The sequence below is a fragment of the Dipodomys ordii genome, unplaced genomic scaffold (genome assembly GCF_000151885.1).
Source record: "Dipodomys ordii isolate 6190 unplaced genomic scaffold, Dord_2.0 Scaffold224, whole genome shotgun sequence".
Classification (NCBI taxonomy): Eukaryota; Metazoa; Chordata; class Mammalia; order Rodentia; family Heteromyidae; genus Dipodomys; species Dipodomys ordii.
Window position 1 is genome coordinate 146,666 of NW_012267440.1, and position 12,713 is coordinate 159,378.

The 12,713-nt window shown below is 39.7% G+C and overlaps 1 protein-coding gene across 1 annotated transcript in view; it reads left to right on the top strand.

Moving 5' to 3' along the window:
- Positions 1–429: 429 nt before the first annotated feature.
- Gemin5 (gem (nuclear organelle) associated protein 5) overlaps positions 430–12,713 on the top strand; it is a 61,213-nt gene continuing 48,929 nt past the window's right edge. Inside the window, 7 exon segments of the mRNA XM_013035824.1 lie at positions 430–607; positions 3,796–3,947; positions 4,155–4,274; positions 5,880–6,012; positions 7,400–7,565; positions 8,362–8,574; positions 11,245–11,330. Coding sequence (XP_012891278.1) covers positions 5,885–6,012; positions 7,400–7,565; positions 8,362–8,574; positions 11,245–11,330 — 593 coding nt within the window. The 5' untranslated portion in view covers positions 430–607; positions 3,796–3,947; positions 4,155–4,274; positions 5,880–5,884.

Here is a 12,713-nt window from a genome sequence, read left to right on the forward strand (position 1 = left end):
AAAAAAAAAAATTCTTTAATGAAGCTGGGTCTGGTAGTTGATGTCTGAAATCCTAGCTATTCAGGAGACTGAGATTAAAATATTAAGGTTTGAAGCTAACATGGGCAAAAAAGTCTATGATATTTCATTTTCAATTAAGCAGCAAAATGCCAGTCTAGAAGCATGGCTCAAAAGTAGAGTCAGCTGTGACAATAAGTCTAAGCAAGAGCCTTTAGGCCCTGAGTTTATGCCCAGTACAAGCACCAAAAAATAAATAAATAGTTTTTAGCCTCAAGTAGTCTAAACTTATTTATCATTTGGTTACTATACTGTTAAATAGCTGTAGTGTCACAAATGCTAGGCAAGTTTATGGGTCTGGTTAAAAAATAAGTAAAATTCAACATTAACAAATGAACAATAGATATATGTTTGTTTCTGTTTTGAAGCATACAATATCAGCATTGCACTGGTCTCCTCGAGTGAAGGATTTAATTGTGTCTGGGGATGAAAAAGGAGTTGTATTCTGTTATTGGCTTAACAGAAATGACAGCCAGCACCTCTTTATAGAGCCCAGGACAATTTTCTGTCTTACTTGTTCACCTCACCATGAAGATTTAGTGGCCATTGGGTAAGTATTGTGCCATCCATATTAACACTTTCTTTTTGTTAATGACTTTCATTTGCATTTCATATTAATATTCCTCAGAAGAAACTACAGGTGTTAACTGCCTCTCACATCTCTGGTCATCTTGTGATCTCCAGGTCCCATTCCTTCTTTTTGCTTTCCTTTCCATTTCGCTATACTTCGCTTGATCGCTTGTTTTATTACTTTATACTAGGGATGAGGGGGAATGTCTGGCCCTAAGGCCTTGACATCCTTAAAATCCTTAAAATCATTTGGTTTAAGACAAGTGCAGGTGGGACTCAAAACCACCAGAAAACAACCAGAAGTGGTGCTGTGGCTCAAGTGGTATAGTGCTAACCTTGAGCTGAAGAGTACAAGGCCCAGAGTTCAAGACCCACAACTGACAAGGGAAAAAAAAAAGTGTACACACACACACACATACAGACTTTTTCACGAAGTTTGTTGCAAAAATAGGCAGAGACATAATCCCAAGGACATATGTAGAAATGGAACTTAGTAGCGAATGTTTCCATGCTGGTGTACAAGGCACACATGGAGAGCTTATTACAGGAGTAAAATGAAAAGTAGAAGTTAAGGGGGCTACATCCAAATGACAAGTAGAAACAGTTGAGAATAGAGGAATGAATAAAAGTAGATTTATTCGTCTGTTTGGAACTATAGAGTTTTACATTTTGTGGCATCTGGTTTTCTTGGAGGTATAAGTCAGAGGTGGGGTCAAATCAGAATTACATTGGGGAAGAAAGCATGAACACTGTCAGAACAAGGAAATTAACAGGGAAATAACCTAGAGAAATTGAAGTGCAGTGTTCAGTTAGGGAGTTTTGTGAAGTAGGGAAAGAAGGTAAGAGGGATAATGGAGTTTGAGGTTTTAATGGTTTTGTTTCATTTTGTTCCTTTGGTAGTACAGAAGTTTGAACTAAGAACATTGTACTTAGTAGGGAGGCCCCCTACCACTTGAACCCATCCCCACCCAAGTTCAATAATAGTGTTTTATTTTGCCAGTCTTGGGGCGGGTACTGTCCCTAAGCCTCTCCTTGCTCAGCGTTCTACCACTTGAGCCACAGCACCACTTCCAACTTTTTCTGTTTATGTAGTACTAAGGAATCGAACCCAGGGCTTCATGCATGCAAGACAAGCAGTACCACTAAACCACATTCCCAGCCCAATAATAGTGTTTTAAAGAGGCACTATAAAAGTAGATCATGAAATCTGCTATGTTGCTTGTGGGGAAAGGTGAGAAGTAGAAAGGGCTGAGTGACAGTGAAAATATAAGGGATCTGTGCACTAGCCGTGTGATGAAATGAGAACATTGCGACAGGGGGGAATTAGAGTGCACAGAATGGGAAGTCCACATCTTCAGAGATTGACATTCTATTTCTGTTTTGTTTTTTTTAATATATAATAGTGCTTTTCCCTATAGAATTATACTAGTGTTTCTGGAATTGTCAGATAAGTAGGGAATATAAATAGGTACTACCACCTAATAGAATGGTTTTCAATTCCTTTCTTTTTTCTTTTTTTTTTTTCCTTGCCAGTCCTGGGGCTTGAACGCAGGGCCTAGGCACTGTCGCTGAGTTTCTTTTTCTCAAGGCTAGTGTTCTACAGCACCACTTCTGGCTTTTTCTGTTTATGTGGTACTGAGGAATTGAACCCAGAGCTCCAAGCATGCTAGGCAAGCAGTCTACCACTAAGCCACATTCCTCGCCTCAGTTTTCTATTTCTAGTAAAACAAAGGTTATATCTCATATCTTTATAGTTTTGTTACTAGATATTAAACCTGAAATTGCCCTAGGCATGTGTAAGAACATTAATAGCTGCCTTTTTGTTTGTAGTAGCAAAAAGAATAAGTAAAAGTGGAAACCCTTTAAATGGAATATGAATAAACTGGTATTGGTCATGGACCATAGCACTAATAACAGAAGTGTAGGTGACTGGCCAAGAATTAATTACATTTGTAAACATGCCTGGCTCACAAATGATGTAAATAGCAAGCTTCACAAAAATAGACTGCATGATACCATTTATATAAGGGTTTTTAAAATATAATCTGTGTCTTCTTTATTAATATATACAAAGAAAGACAAGGAATAAAACAACAGCAAATTCAGAAATAGTGATTTATCTCTGGGAAAGAGAAGTTTCATTGAGATGGGTCATTTTTTTCTTTAGCTAGCAGTCTACCAACTTGAGGCACTTACAGCTTCTTTTTGGTGGTTAATTGGAGATAAACTTTAATGCCTAGTCTGGCTTTGAACTGCAGTCTTAGACCTCAGCCTTCTTGGTAGCTAAGATTACATGCATGTACCTCTAGCACCCAGAAAATCATCATAAGTAACTACTTTCTCAGTTTCTTGTGAATTAACAAAATGACAGTTGTTGCATATACAACTTTTTTTGAGTTTGTAGGTAGAAAAGTAGCAGCATTTCTAAAACAAACTCATGCAGTAGGACAGTTAGATCTCTTAATTGGAGGAATTGCTGGACGTCTGTCAGTTTCCTTAGAAAGGGGTGAGGAACCATTTTTCTGCCTGAGGCCATTTGGATATTTATAACCTTATTCATGCGCCACACAAAATTATTAACAGACACGCCACAGGCACTGACAACAAGCATAACTACATGTCTTTTCTGCCTTCCTCAGTATAAAAGCACGCTCCCCCACCATGGCAAATTTTGGCCAGTCAATAATAGTATTAGTTAGTGCCAAGAGGGGAGGAAAAAACAAAACCAGGAAGCATGAAATGAACACATTGGTAGCCAGGCACCAATGGCTGAGGCCTGCACTCAGGATGCTGAGATCTGAGGATTGATGTTCAAACCAGCCCAGCCAGGAAAGACTATAAGAGTCTTATCTCTCCAACCCCTCACCAAAAAGCCAAAAGTGGAAGTGTGCTTTAAGAGGTAGAGCGCCACTTTTGAGCATAAAAGCTAAGGGACAGCAGCCAAGCCCTGAGTTCAAGCTCCAGTATCAGCACAAAAAAATAACAATAATAAATGAAATGAATCAGTTTAGAAGTAAAAAAAAAAAAAGAATGATTATTCTCTTCTTCCTTACCCCAGATGCACTTTGCCAACTTTGAGATGCCACCATACGAACCCCTGAACCTGTTTACTACAAAGACTATTCTTGTCTTCATTGTTCAGTAATATTTCTAACTCTTGTTTTTTAGCTACAAGGATGGCATAGTGGTTATAATTGACATCAGTAAGAAAGGAGAAGTTATTCACAGGCTCCGAGGCCACGATGATGAGATCCACTCCATAGCCTGGTGTCCCCTACCTGGTGAAGATTGCTTATCCTTAAACCAAGAGGAAAATTCAGGTAGAAATGATGGAAGGAAGAGATCAGTTTTCTAGACCTAAAAGTAAAGTGGGTAGGATCATGTCATATGAATTATATTAAAAACTAGGTTTCTCAGATTAGGCCTGTGAAACAGATAGCTAACTCTTGGAATCTTTGCAAGCTAACTTTGCTTTCATAAGTACAAGTTTAAACAAATTAGAAACAAAATTACCATCTCTCTCCTAGAAGAACCGGAAATTACCAATGGGAAAGTTAAAACAGAAACTCCAGAAACAAAGGGCTGCTACTTAGCCACTGGAAGCAAAGATCAGACAATTCGAATCTGGAGCTGCTCTAGAGGAAGAGGTAAGGCTGATGTTTGCTGTTTGTTTTGTGATAGAGATTATATTGATGTGGCACAATTACCTGCTTTCCTTCTTTCTTGTTCCAACAATGTGTAGCATTTGTTCCTTACTTTCTTGACAAGAAACTTGCTGCATGTGTATGTGTGTGTGTGTGTGTGTATGTGTGTTTTTTAATTGTGAAGGTGATGTACAGAGGGGTTACAGTTACATAAGTAAGGTAATGAGTACATTTCTTGTTGAACATTGTTACCCCCCTCCCATGATTCCTGAGTTAACCCTGGGTTAAACCTGAACATTTGTCTTTTGTGTCTTGTGTTAAGACTGATCCATCCCAGGAGAAAGCAAGGACCCTACCCCCCTTTTTTTAGCATTGAGAGCAAGATACTTATTAGGACAGGAATATTGGAAAGTAGCAAAGCTCTAGTCAGAAATAGAAGAGATCGCCGGGCGCTGGTGGCTCACGCCTGTAATCCTAGCTACTCAGGAGGCTGAGATCTGAGGATCATGGTTCAAAGCCAGCCCAGGTAGGAAAGTCCATGAGACTCTTATCTCCAATAAACCACCACTAGAAAACCGGAAGTGGTGTTGTGGCTCAAGCGGTAGAGCACTCGCCTTGAGCTGAAGAGCTGAGGAACAGCGCCCAGGTCCAGAGTTCAAGTCCCATGACCGACAAAAAAAAAAAAAGAAAGATATAGAAGAGATCTATAAAGTTAGAGCTTATGGTACACAAAAACAGAGTAAATAATATATATCCAGCATATAGGTGTATGTTTACTCATAAATACTCACTGTTCAAATTAAGCAAAAGTCTACATTGAGACAACTGGCTGAGAAACCTCAGAAACACAACCTCTAAACTTACAGCTACTAGTTCTGGTTGTACAGCAGAATCACTTGGAGAGTTTGAAAAATTATGAGCTTCTGGATCCTTTGACTTACTGAATTAAGTCTCTAATGTATGTTGACGTGTATATTTTTAAAAGCTTCACTTGTGGTTCTTTTTTTTTCTTAGACTGGGACTCCAACTTGGCTGGTGCTTTATTACCTAAGCCAGGCCTCCAGTCCCATGGTTCTGATGTATAATACGAAGTAGGAAGTGCATTCTTACCACAACATGTTGATTGCCAAACTTTAACCTTTTGGTAGATTTATGGCCAGCTGCTTTTCCAATTTAGATATATCATGGATTGTGTTGCCACCTTAGGTCTCAATAATGTCTCAATGGGAAAATGAGGTGTATTTTGTTTTTTGGGTTTTTTTTGGTTGTGGTACTTGAACTCTGGGCTTGGGCACTATCCCTGAGCTCCTCAGCTCAAAGCTAACACTCTACCACTGAGCCACAGTGCCACTTCTGGCTTTTTTCTACTTATGTGGTGCTGAGGAATCGAACCCAGGGCCGCATGCATGCAAGGCAAGCACTCTACCACTGAGCCACTTTCCCAGCTAAGGTATTCATTTTATTTAACTAAGCAAACAGTAACTTTTAATTCACAGGTCCTGTACTATGAACCATCAGTGACTTCAAGTACCAAGTGTCACTTACTAATGACTTCATATGTAAGTTGTCAATATCTTAAGTGCTTACTGACTTTCTTTTAATTTCTAGGAGTGATGATTTTGAAATTGCCCTTCCTGAAAAGAAGAGGAGGAGGCATAGACCCAACTGTTAAAGAACGCCTTTGGGTGACACTCTATTGGCCCAAGAATCAGCCAACACAGCTGATATCCAGTTGTTTTGGGTAAGTCTTTTGGGTCATGCTTTCTGTTTGCCTTGGTGGGTCCCAGACTTCTTCTTGTAGGACAGAAGCTGGGGAAAGTGATTGCCAAGACTTGTATAATTGTCAGGAACCATTTACCCTTCTGGTATTCTGAGATGGGATCTTACCATATAGCCAAGGATGGCCTTGAACTTAACTTTGCTTCTGCTTCAGCCTCCCAAGTGATGGAATTACAGGCATAGCCCACCATGCCCAGCTATCTATCATGAGCCATTTGAAATAGAAAAACCATGAGTTTTGTGCTATGGCTACTGACAGAATTGTGCAAAGGTCAAATAACTTACAGCCTGGTTGTTAAGACTGTAGACTCAGATGCAACTGAATTTCAGATTCATTTGGCTACTTACCTGCTTTTTGTTGAAGAAGACACTGTGTCACTGAGCTTTTTTACTTACTTGTCTAGAAATGTGATTGGAGCCAGGCACCAGTGGCTCATGCCTGTAATCTTAGCTACTCAGAACACTGAAATCTGAGGATCAACTTTCAAAGCCAGCCCAGGCAGAAAAGTCCCTCTGAGACTCTTATCTCCAATTAACCACTCAAAAACTGAAAGTGGAGCTGTGGCTCACGTGGTAGAGCATGACCCTTGAGTACAAAAAAGTTCAGGGACAGCACCCAGGCCCTGAGTTCAAGCCCAGCACCTGACCAAAAAAAGAAAAGGAAATGTAATTGGATAGTGTTATTTCCCATCTTTTGGGATTGTTATGCCTATTCAATAAACAGAATTTATTGAGCATTTATGATGCTGCAGAGCATGCACTGGATACCCTCTAATTCTCTGTAGCACTGATTGTAAATCTTGTCAGTACTGTTAGAATAGCATGTCAGGAGCCAGACTGATGAGCCAGATACTCTTCTGAAAAATGATTTCATGTGGTAGATTCAGTTTCCCACATGTCAGTTGGTCATTCTGCTTCTTGTCAGAAAATCTCTAGGGCTCAGAAAAACATTCAAGCTGTCTATTAAACTATACTGTAGCCATTTTGATTTTTATCAAAGGAACAATTAAGCCAGACATTAGTGGCTCATGAGTATAATCCTCACTTAGGTGACTGAGATCTGAGGATTGTGGATCAAGACCAGCCCAGGCAGGAAAGTCCATGAGACTTGTCTCCAATTAAGCAGTGGTAAACCCAGAAGTAGAAGTATGGCTTAATAGTCAGTATCATCCCTAAGGGAAAGCCAAGGGAGAGCAAGAGGCCCTGAGTTCAAGCCCCAGTTCTGACACACACGAAAGAAAAACAATGAAATTATCTTACTACAACTAATAACTCAGGCCGTTGCTCATCAATAACAAATTCCAGATTGCTTGTGAGAGAGAATTAATGCTTTTGTTCTTCCTTCATAGAGGCGAACTGCTGCTGTGGGATCTCACCCAGTCTTGGAGACGGAAATATACCCTTTTTAGTACATCAGCAGAAGGACAGAATCACTCCAGAATTGTGTTTAATTTATGTCCTTTGCAAACTGAAGATGACAAACAGCTGCTACTTTCTACATCAATGGATAGAGATGTAAGAACTGGTTTGTTTCAACCAGCCTCATGGAACAGTGATTTCTAATTTGAGTGGGATTAAAAGGGGTCAGTCATCATCCCTGTTTTATTTCAAACCTCCTTCCTATTAGTGATCAGTATTAAAAATGTCAGCCATACACAGAGAAGGAAATCTCCTGAATATAAGATACTTTGTGTTTAAGACAGCAGCTGTTTAATTTTTATTTTTCTCTTGTGTTGACATTGTCATCCTTATTCAGTTTGCTGAATGAAACCACCAGTGCTATATATAATAGAGTGAAAAAACCATTGATAGAATTCAATGGCTAGGTTCTGGTTTCTCAATTATACGATGCTTAATTTACTGGCCCTTCTTGGAAATAAATAAGCTCCAAAACTCCTTTGAGCTGTAAAGTGTTGCTCTTTTTTGGGAGGTCATGTGGCTTGAACTTGGGCCTGGGCACTGTCCCTCAGCTCTTCAGCTCACATTGAGTGCTCTATCTCTTGAGCCAGAGCTCCACTTCTGATTTTCTGGTGGTTAATTGGAGCTAAGAGTCTCAGACTTTCGTGCCCCGGCTGGTTTTGAACTGCAGTCCTCAGATCTCAGCCTCCTGAGTAGCTAGGATCATAGGCATGAGTCACCTGCACCAGCTTGTTGCTCTTTTTTTAATGCTAAAAGATGTTTGTTGCAATACCTATTATAAGTGCTATTACTATCTTTGCTCCCATACATTTGGAATATTGATGTCTCTTTCTTATTTTTCTGCTCTTTTTTTTTTCTATATTTAAGCTGCCCTAACTCTTAATCATTTCAGGTCAAATGTTGGGACATGGCCACCCTAGAATGCTGCTGGACCCTGCCTTCCCTTGGTGGGTTCGCCTACAGCCTGGCTTTTTCTCCTGTGGATTTAGGCTGTTTAGCCATAGGCGTTGGGGACGGTATGATCCGTGTATGGAATACACTATCCATAAAGAACAACTATGATGTAAAAAATTTTTGGCAAGGTGTCAAATCCAAAGTTACAGCGGTAAGGATGCTTTCCTTTAAGCTTTTTTTTTTCTTTTCTTCAAATAGGTAATTGTTTTTTAAAAAGGTTATCTGCTTATTTAATGAACTCTGGGAAATCAAAAGTTAAAATTTTGGGGGTTTTTTGGTGGAATTTGAAACTAGGAAAATACAAGCACCCATTGTCCTCACATTCAATATTTAAAATTATTAAAACTTTGTTCATTTGTTTTAATAGTTCGAAATTAGAGCCAGGTATGGTAGCTCACACTTGTAATCCTAGTTACTGAAGAGGCACAGAGGATTATGATTTAAGGCTGGCCCAAGCAAAAAGTTCACAATACTATATCTCAGTCAATAGCTGACCCCAGTAAATTTTACTTTTTTTTTTTTTTTTAATGTCGATCGTGGGACTTAAATTCGGCCTGGGTGCTTTCCCTCAGCTCTTCAGCTCAAGTCTAGTGCTCTACCACTTGAGCCACAGTGCCACTTCCATCTTTTTCTGCTTATGTGGGGCTCAGGAATTGAACCCAGGGACTCGTGCATGCAAGGCAAGCAAGCACTCTACCACTGAGGCACCTTCCCAGCCCCCACTTCCCATTTTCTGAGTGGTTTATTGGAGATAAGAGTCTCATGGACTTTCCTGTCCAGGCTGGCTTTGAACTGCAGTCCTCTGATCTCAGCCTCCTGAGTAGCTAGAATTATAGTGCCTCTGGGCACTCAACTACATTTTGCTTTTTATCTCAGCTACTCAGAAAGGGTAAAAAGAAAGATTGTGGTCCAAGCTGCCCTGATCATAAACATAAAACTCTACTACAAATTTGACTAAAGCAAAAAGCGGGGTGTGTGGCTCAATTGGTAGAGCACCTACCTAACATGCAAGAGGCCCTGAGTTTAAGTGCTAGAATAAACAGGAGGGAAGAATGTGAAGGAAAGGAAGGAGGTAAAGAAGGAAGGGAGGAGTTATGATATAATCACATACTAGAATGATGTGAAGTATTAAATGAAGAGGTTGCAGGTATTTATATGCAAGATACTGATGATTTACTAAAGCAAATTTTAAAATGTGGAATTCAGGTTAGAATACATGTATGTATAACTTTTGTCCTCTAAAATGATACTTAGATGGCCGTTTAGTTTTAAGTAGTATGTTTGACTTTAAAACAATATAAAAGTGTTTAGAAATGAATCCATTTTTTTCTCATCATTTTTCTAATACATATACCACTTACAAAATCCAAAGAACTGTTGTTGACCATTTTAATTATTAATTTGTTAATTTAATCTTTTATCTCTGGTCCATAGGCTATTGTGCATATCATCTAAATGTTTGGACTCTTTCCCTGCCCCCCCCCACTCCCCCTTTTGGTCAGTGAGCTTGAACTCAGGGTCTAGGTACTGTCCCTGAGCTCTTGCTCAAGGCTAGTGCTGTACTACCATGAGCCACAGCACCACTTGAGTCCTTAACTGGAGATAAGAGTCTTATGGGAATTTTTCTGCCTGGGCTAGCTTCAAACAATGATCCTCAGAACTCAGCCTCCTGAGTAGCTAGGATTACAAGTGTGAGCCACCAGCACCTGGCTGAACTCTTTTTAAAACTGTTTTGTCTATATGAGCTTAGTCCCCCAAGATACCAGCAAAGTGGGAAGCAGAATTGGTTTTTTTTTTTAAAAAAAAAAAAAGCACCATTTGAGGATGTTGAGAATCCCAAGTTACTTCAAATTTGTTTTTAAATAATTTTTTTTTTTGTCATGTGGGGCTTGAACTCAGGGCCTAGGTGCTGTCTCTGAGTTTTTGTGCTCACTCTTTGTGCACTTTTGTGCACTCTCACTTTGAGCCACAGTATCACTTCTGGTTTTCTGTGGCTAACTAGAGATAATAGTGTCATGGACTTTTTTTTTTTTCTTTTTTGCCAGTACCGTGGCTTGAACTCGGGGCCTAAGCACTGTCCCTCAGCTTCTTTTGCTCAAGGCTGGCACTCCACCACTTGAGTGACAGTGCCACTTCTGGCCTTTTCTGTTTATATGGTACTGAGAAATCAAACCCAGGGCTTCATGCATGCTAGGCAAGCACTCTGCCACTGAGCCACATTCCTAACCCATCAAGGACTTTCTTGCCCCAGCAGTCTTTGAAGTTTGATCATCAGATCTCAGCCTCTTGAGTTCCTAGGATTACAGTCCTGAACCACTGGCACCGGCTTTTTTTTTTTTAAATAAATAAGCTGGGTACCAATGGTTCACACCTGTAATCCTAACTACTTAGGAGGCTGAGATCTGAGGATCAGTTTGAAGCCAGCCTCGGCAGAAAAGTCCCTGTGAGACTCTTTATCTCCAATAAGCTACTCAAAAAAAAAGAAAAAAAGCCAGAAATGAATCTGTGGCTCAAGTGGTAGAGCACTAGCCTAGAGCCCAAAGAGGCTCAGAAATAGTGCCCAGGCCCTGAGTCAAGCTCCAGGAACAGCCAAAAAACAAAATGAAACAAAATAAATAGAAACTTTGAAGAAATCAAGGGCAAAAAGTCTGAATATTGTAAGAATTCTTGGGGTTCAAGTTATGGTTCAGTTGGTAAGACACTAGGCAACGAATGGAAGTATCAGGTACCAAGTCCCAGTCTTGGACCTAAAAACGAAAAGATTTATCTGCACTGTATTCCCCTTTTCTTACATGTTCTCATTTGGAAACTTTTCTTACAGCTGTGCTGGCACCCAAATAAAGAAGGTTGTTTGGCTTTTGGAACTGATGATGGAAAAGTGGGATTGTATGACACCTATTCTAACAAGTAAGAACTTGGTGATGCTTACATATTAGCCCCCTGAGCAACCAAAATGTCAGGATGAATTTGATTTTGAGTTCATAAACCTATATCAGTATTATCTGGAAGACTTTTTAAAGTAAGAGTCTGCCTCGATGACTAGGATTCTGAACTCAAAAATAAATGTTTCCTTATTTATTTTAGTGCCAGTCCTGGAACTTGAACTGAGAGCACTGTGCCTGACTGTTTTTCTCAAGGCTAGCACTTTACTACTTGAGCAACTGCTCAACTTCCAGGTTTTGGAGGATAAATGGAAATAAAGACAATTAACAGATGTTTCTGCCCAGACTGGCTTTGAGCCTCCATGCTCATTACCTCAGCCTCCTGAGTAGATAGGATTACAGGCACCTGGCCAGAGTTATTTATTTGTTATTTATTTGCTTCCTTCCTTACTTAAACAGTCCTGGGACTTGAACTCAGGGCCTGGGTGCTGTCCCTGAGATTTTGTGCTCAAGGCTACTGCTCTACTACTTGAGCTGCAGCTTCAGTTCAGTTTTTTTAATAGTTAATTGGAGATAAAAGTCTTACTGACTTTCCTGCTGGGGTTGGCTAGAACCTGGATTGTCAAATCTCAGCCTTCTTGGTAGCTAGGATTACAGGAGCCATAGGCTTCTGGGTCAGAAATTTGTTTTGTTTTTTTTAATCTTTGGGGAGGGAGAGGGAGTAGAGAAAGGTACACATTACCTGAATTGTGAAATAGTAACCCTTCTGTACAACACCTTAATAACAATAAAATATATATATATTTTCAAATGGAACTAATTTGGCATTTACATACCACCAAAATAAACTATTTTCTTTCAAAAACTTTCACGCCTTTATGAAGTTGAAAGTTACATATTCAATTAGGTGCTGGTAGCTCATGCCTGTTACCATAGCTACTCAGGAGGCTGAGTTCAAAGCTCAGACAGGAAAGTCTATGAGTTTGGAGGCCAGGGCTGGGCCTTTTCTGACCATAGTCAGCACTGTTCTTCATGTCTTGGTTCTCAAAAAAACGTAAGTTGTCCAGGCATTTGGTTGCTCATAATTGTAGCTACTCAGGAGGCTGAGATACGAGGATTAAGGTTTGAAGCCAGCCCAGGCAAGAAAATCTATGGCAAGAAAGTCTGAATTCAAGCCCTAGTACTAGCAAAAAAAACAAAACAAGCTGTGCCTTCTCTTTGTCCTTTTAACAATTTTGACATTTTCTCATACTTGTTTTATCTGTATGTTTCTATAAAAACACAGAAACATATGAAGCAAAGCTGCCAGCATGATGACCCTTGTATAATTTTAAGAATATTCTCCCATTATCAGCTATAACACTTTATTACACTTAAGAAAATTAAGGGGTTGGGAAAGGTGGCTCAG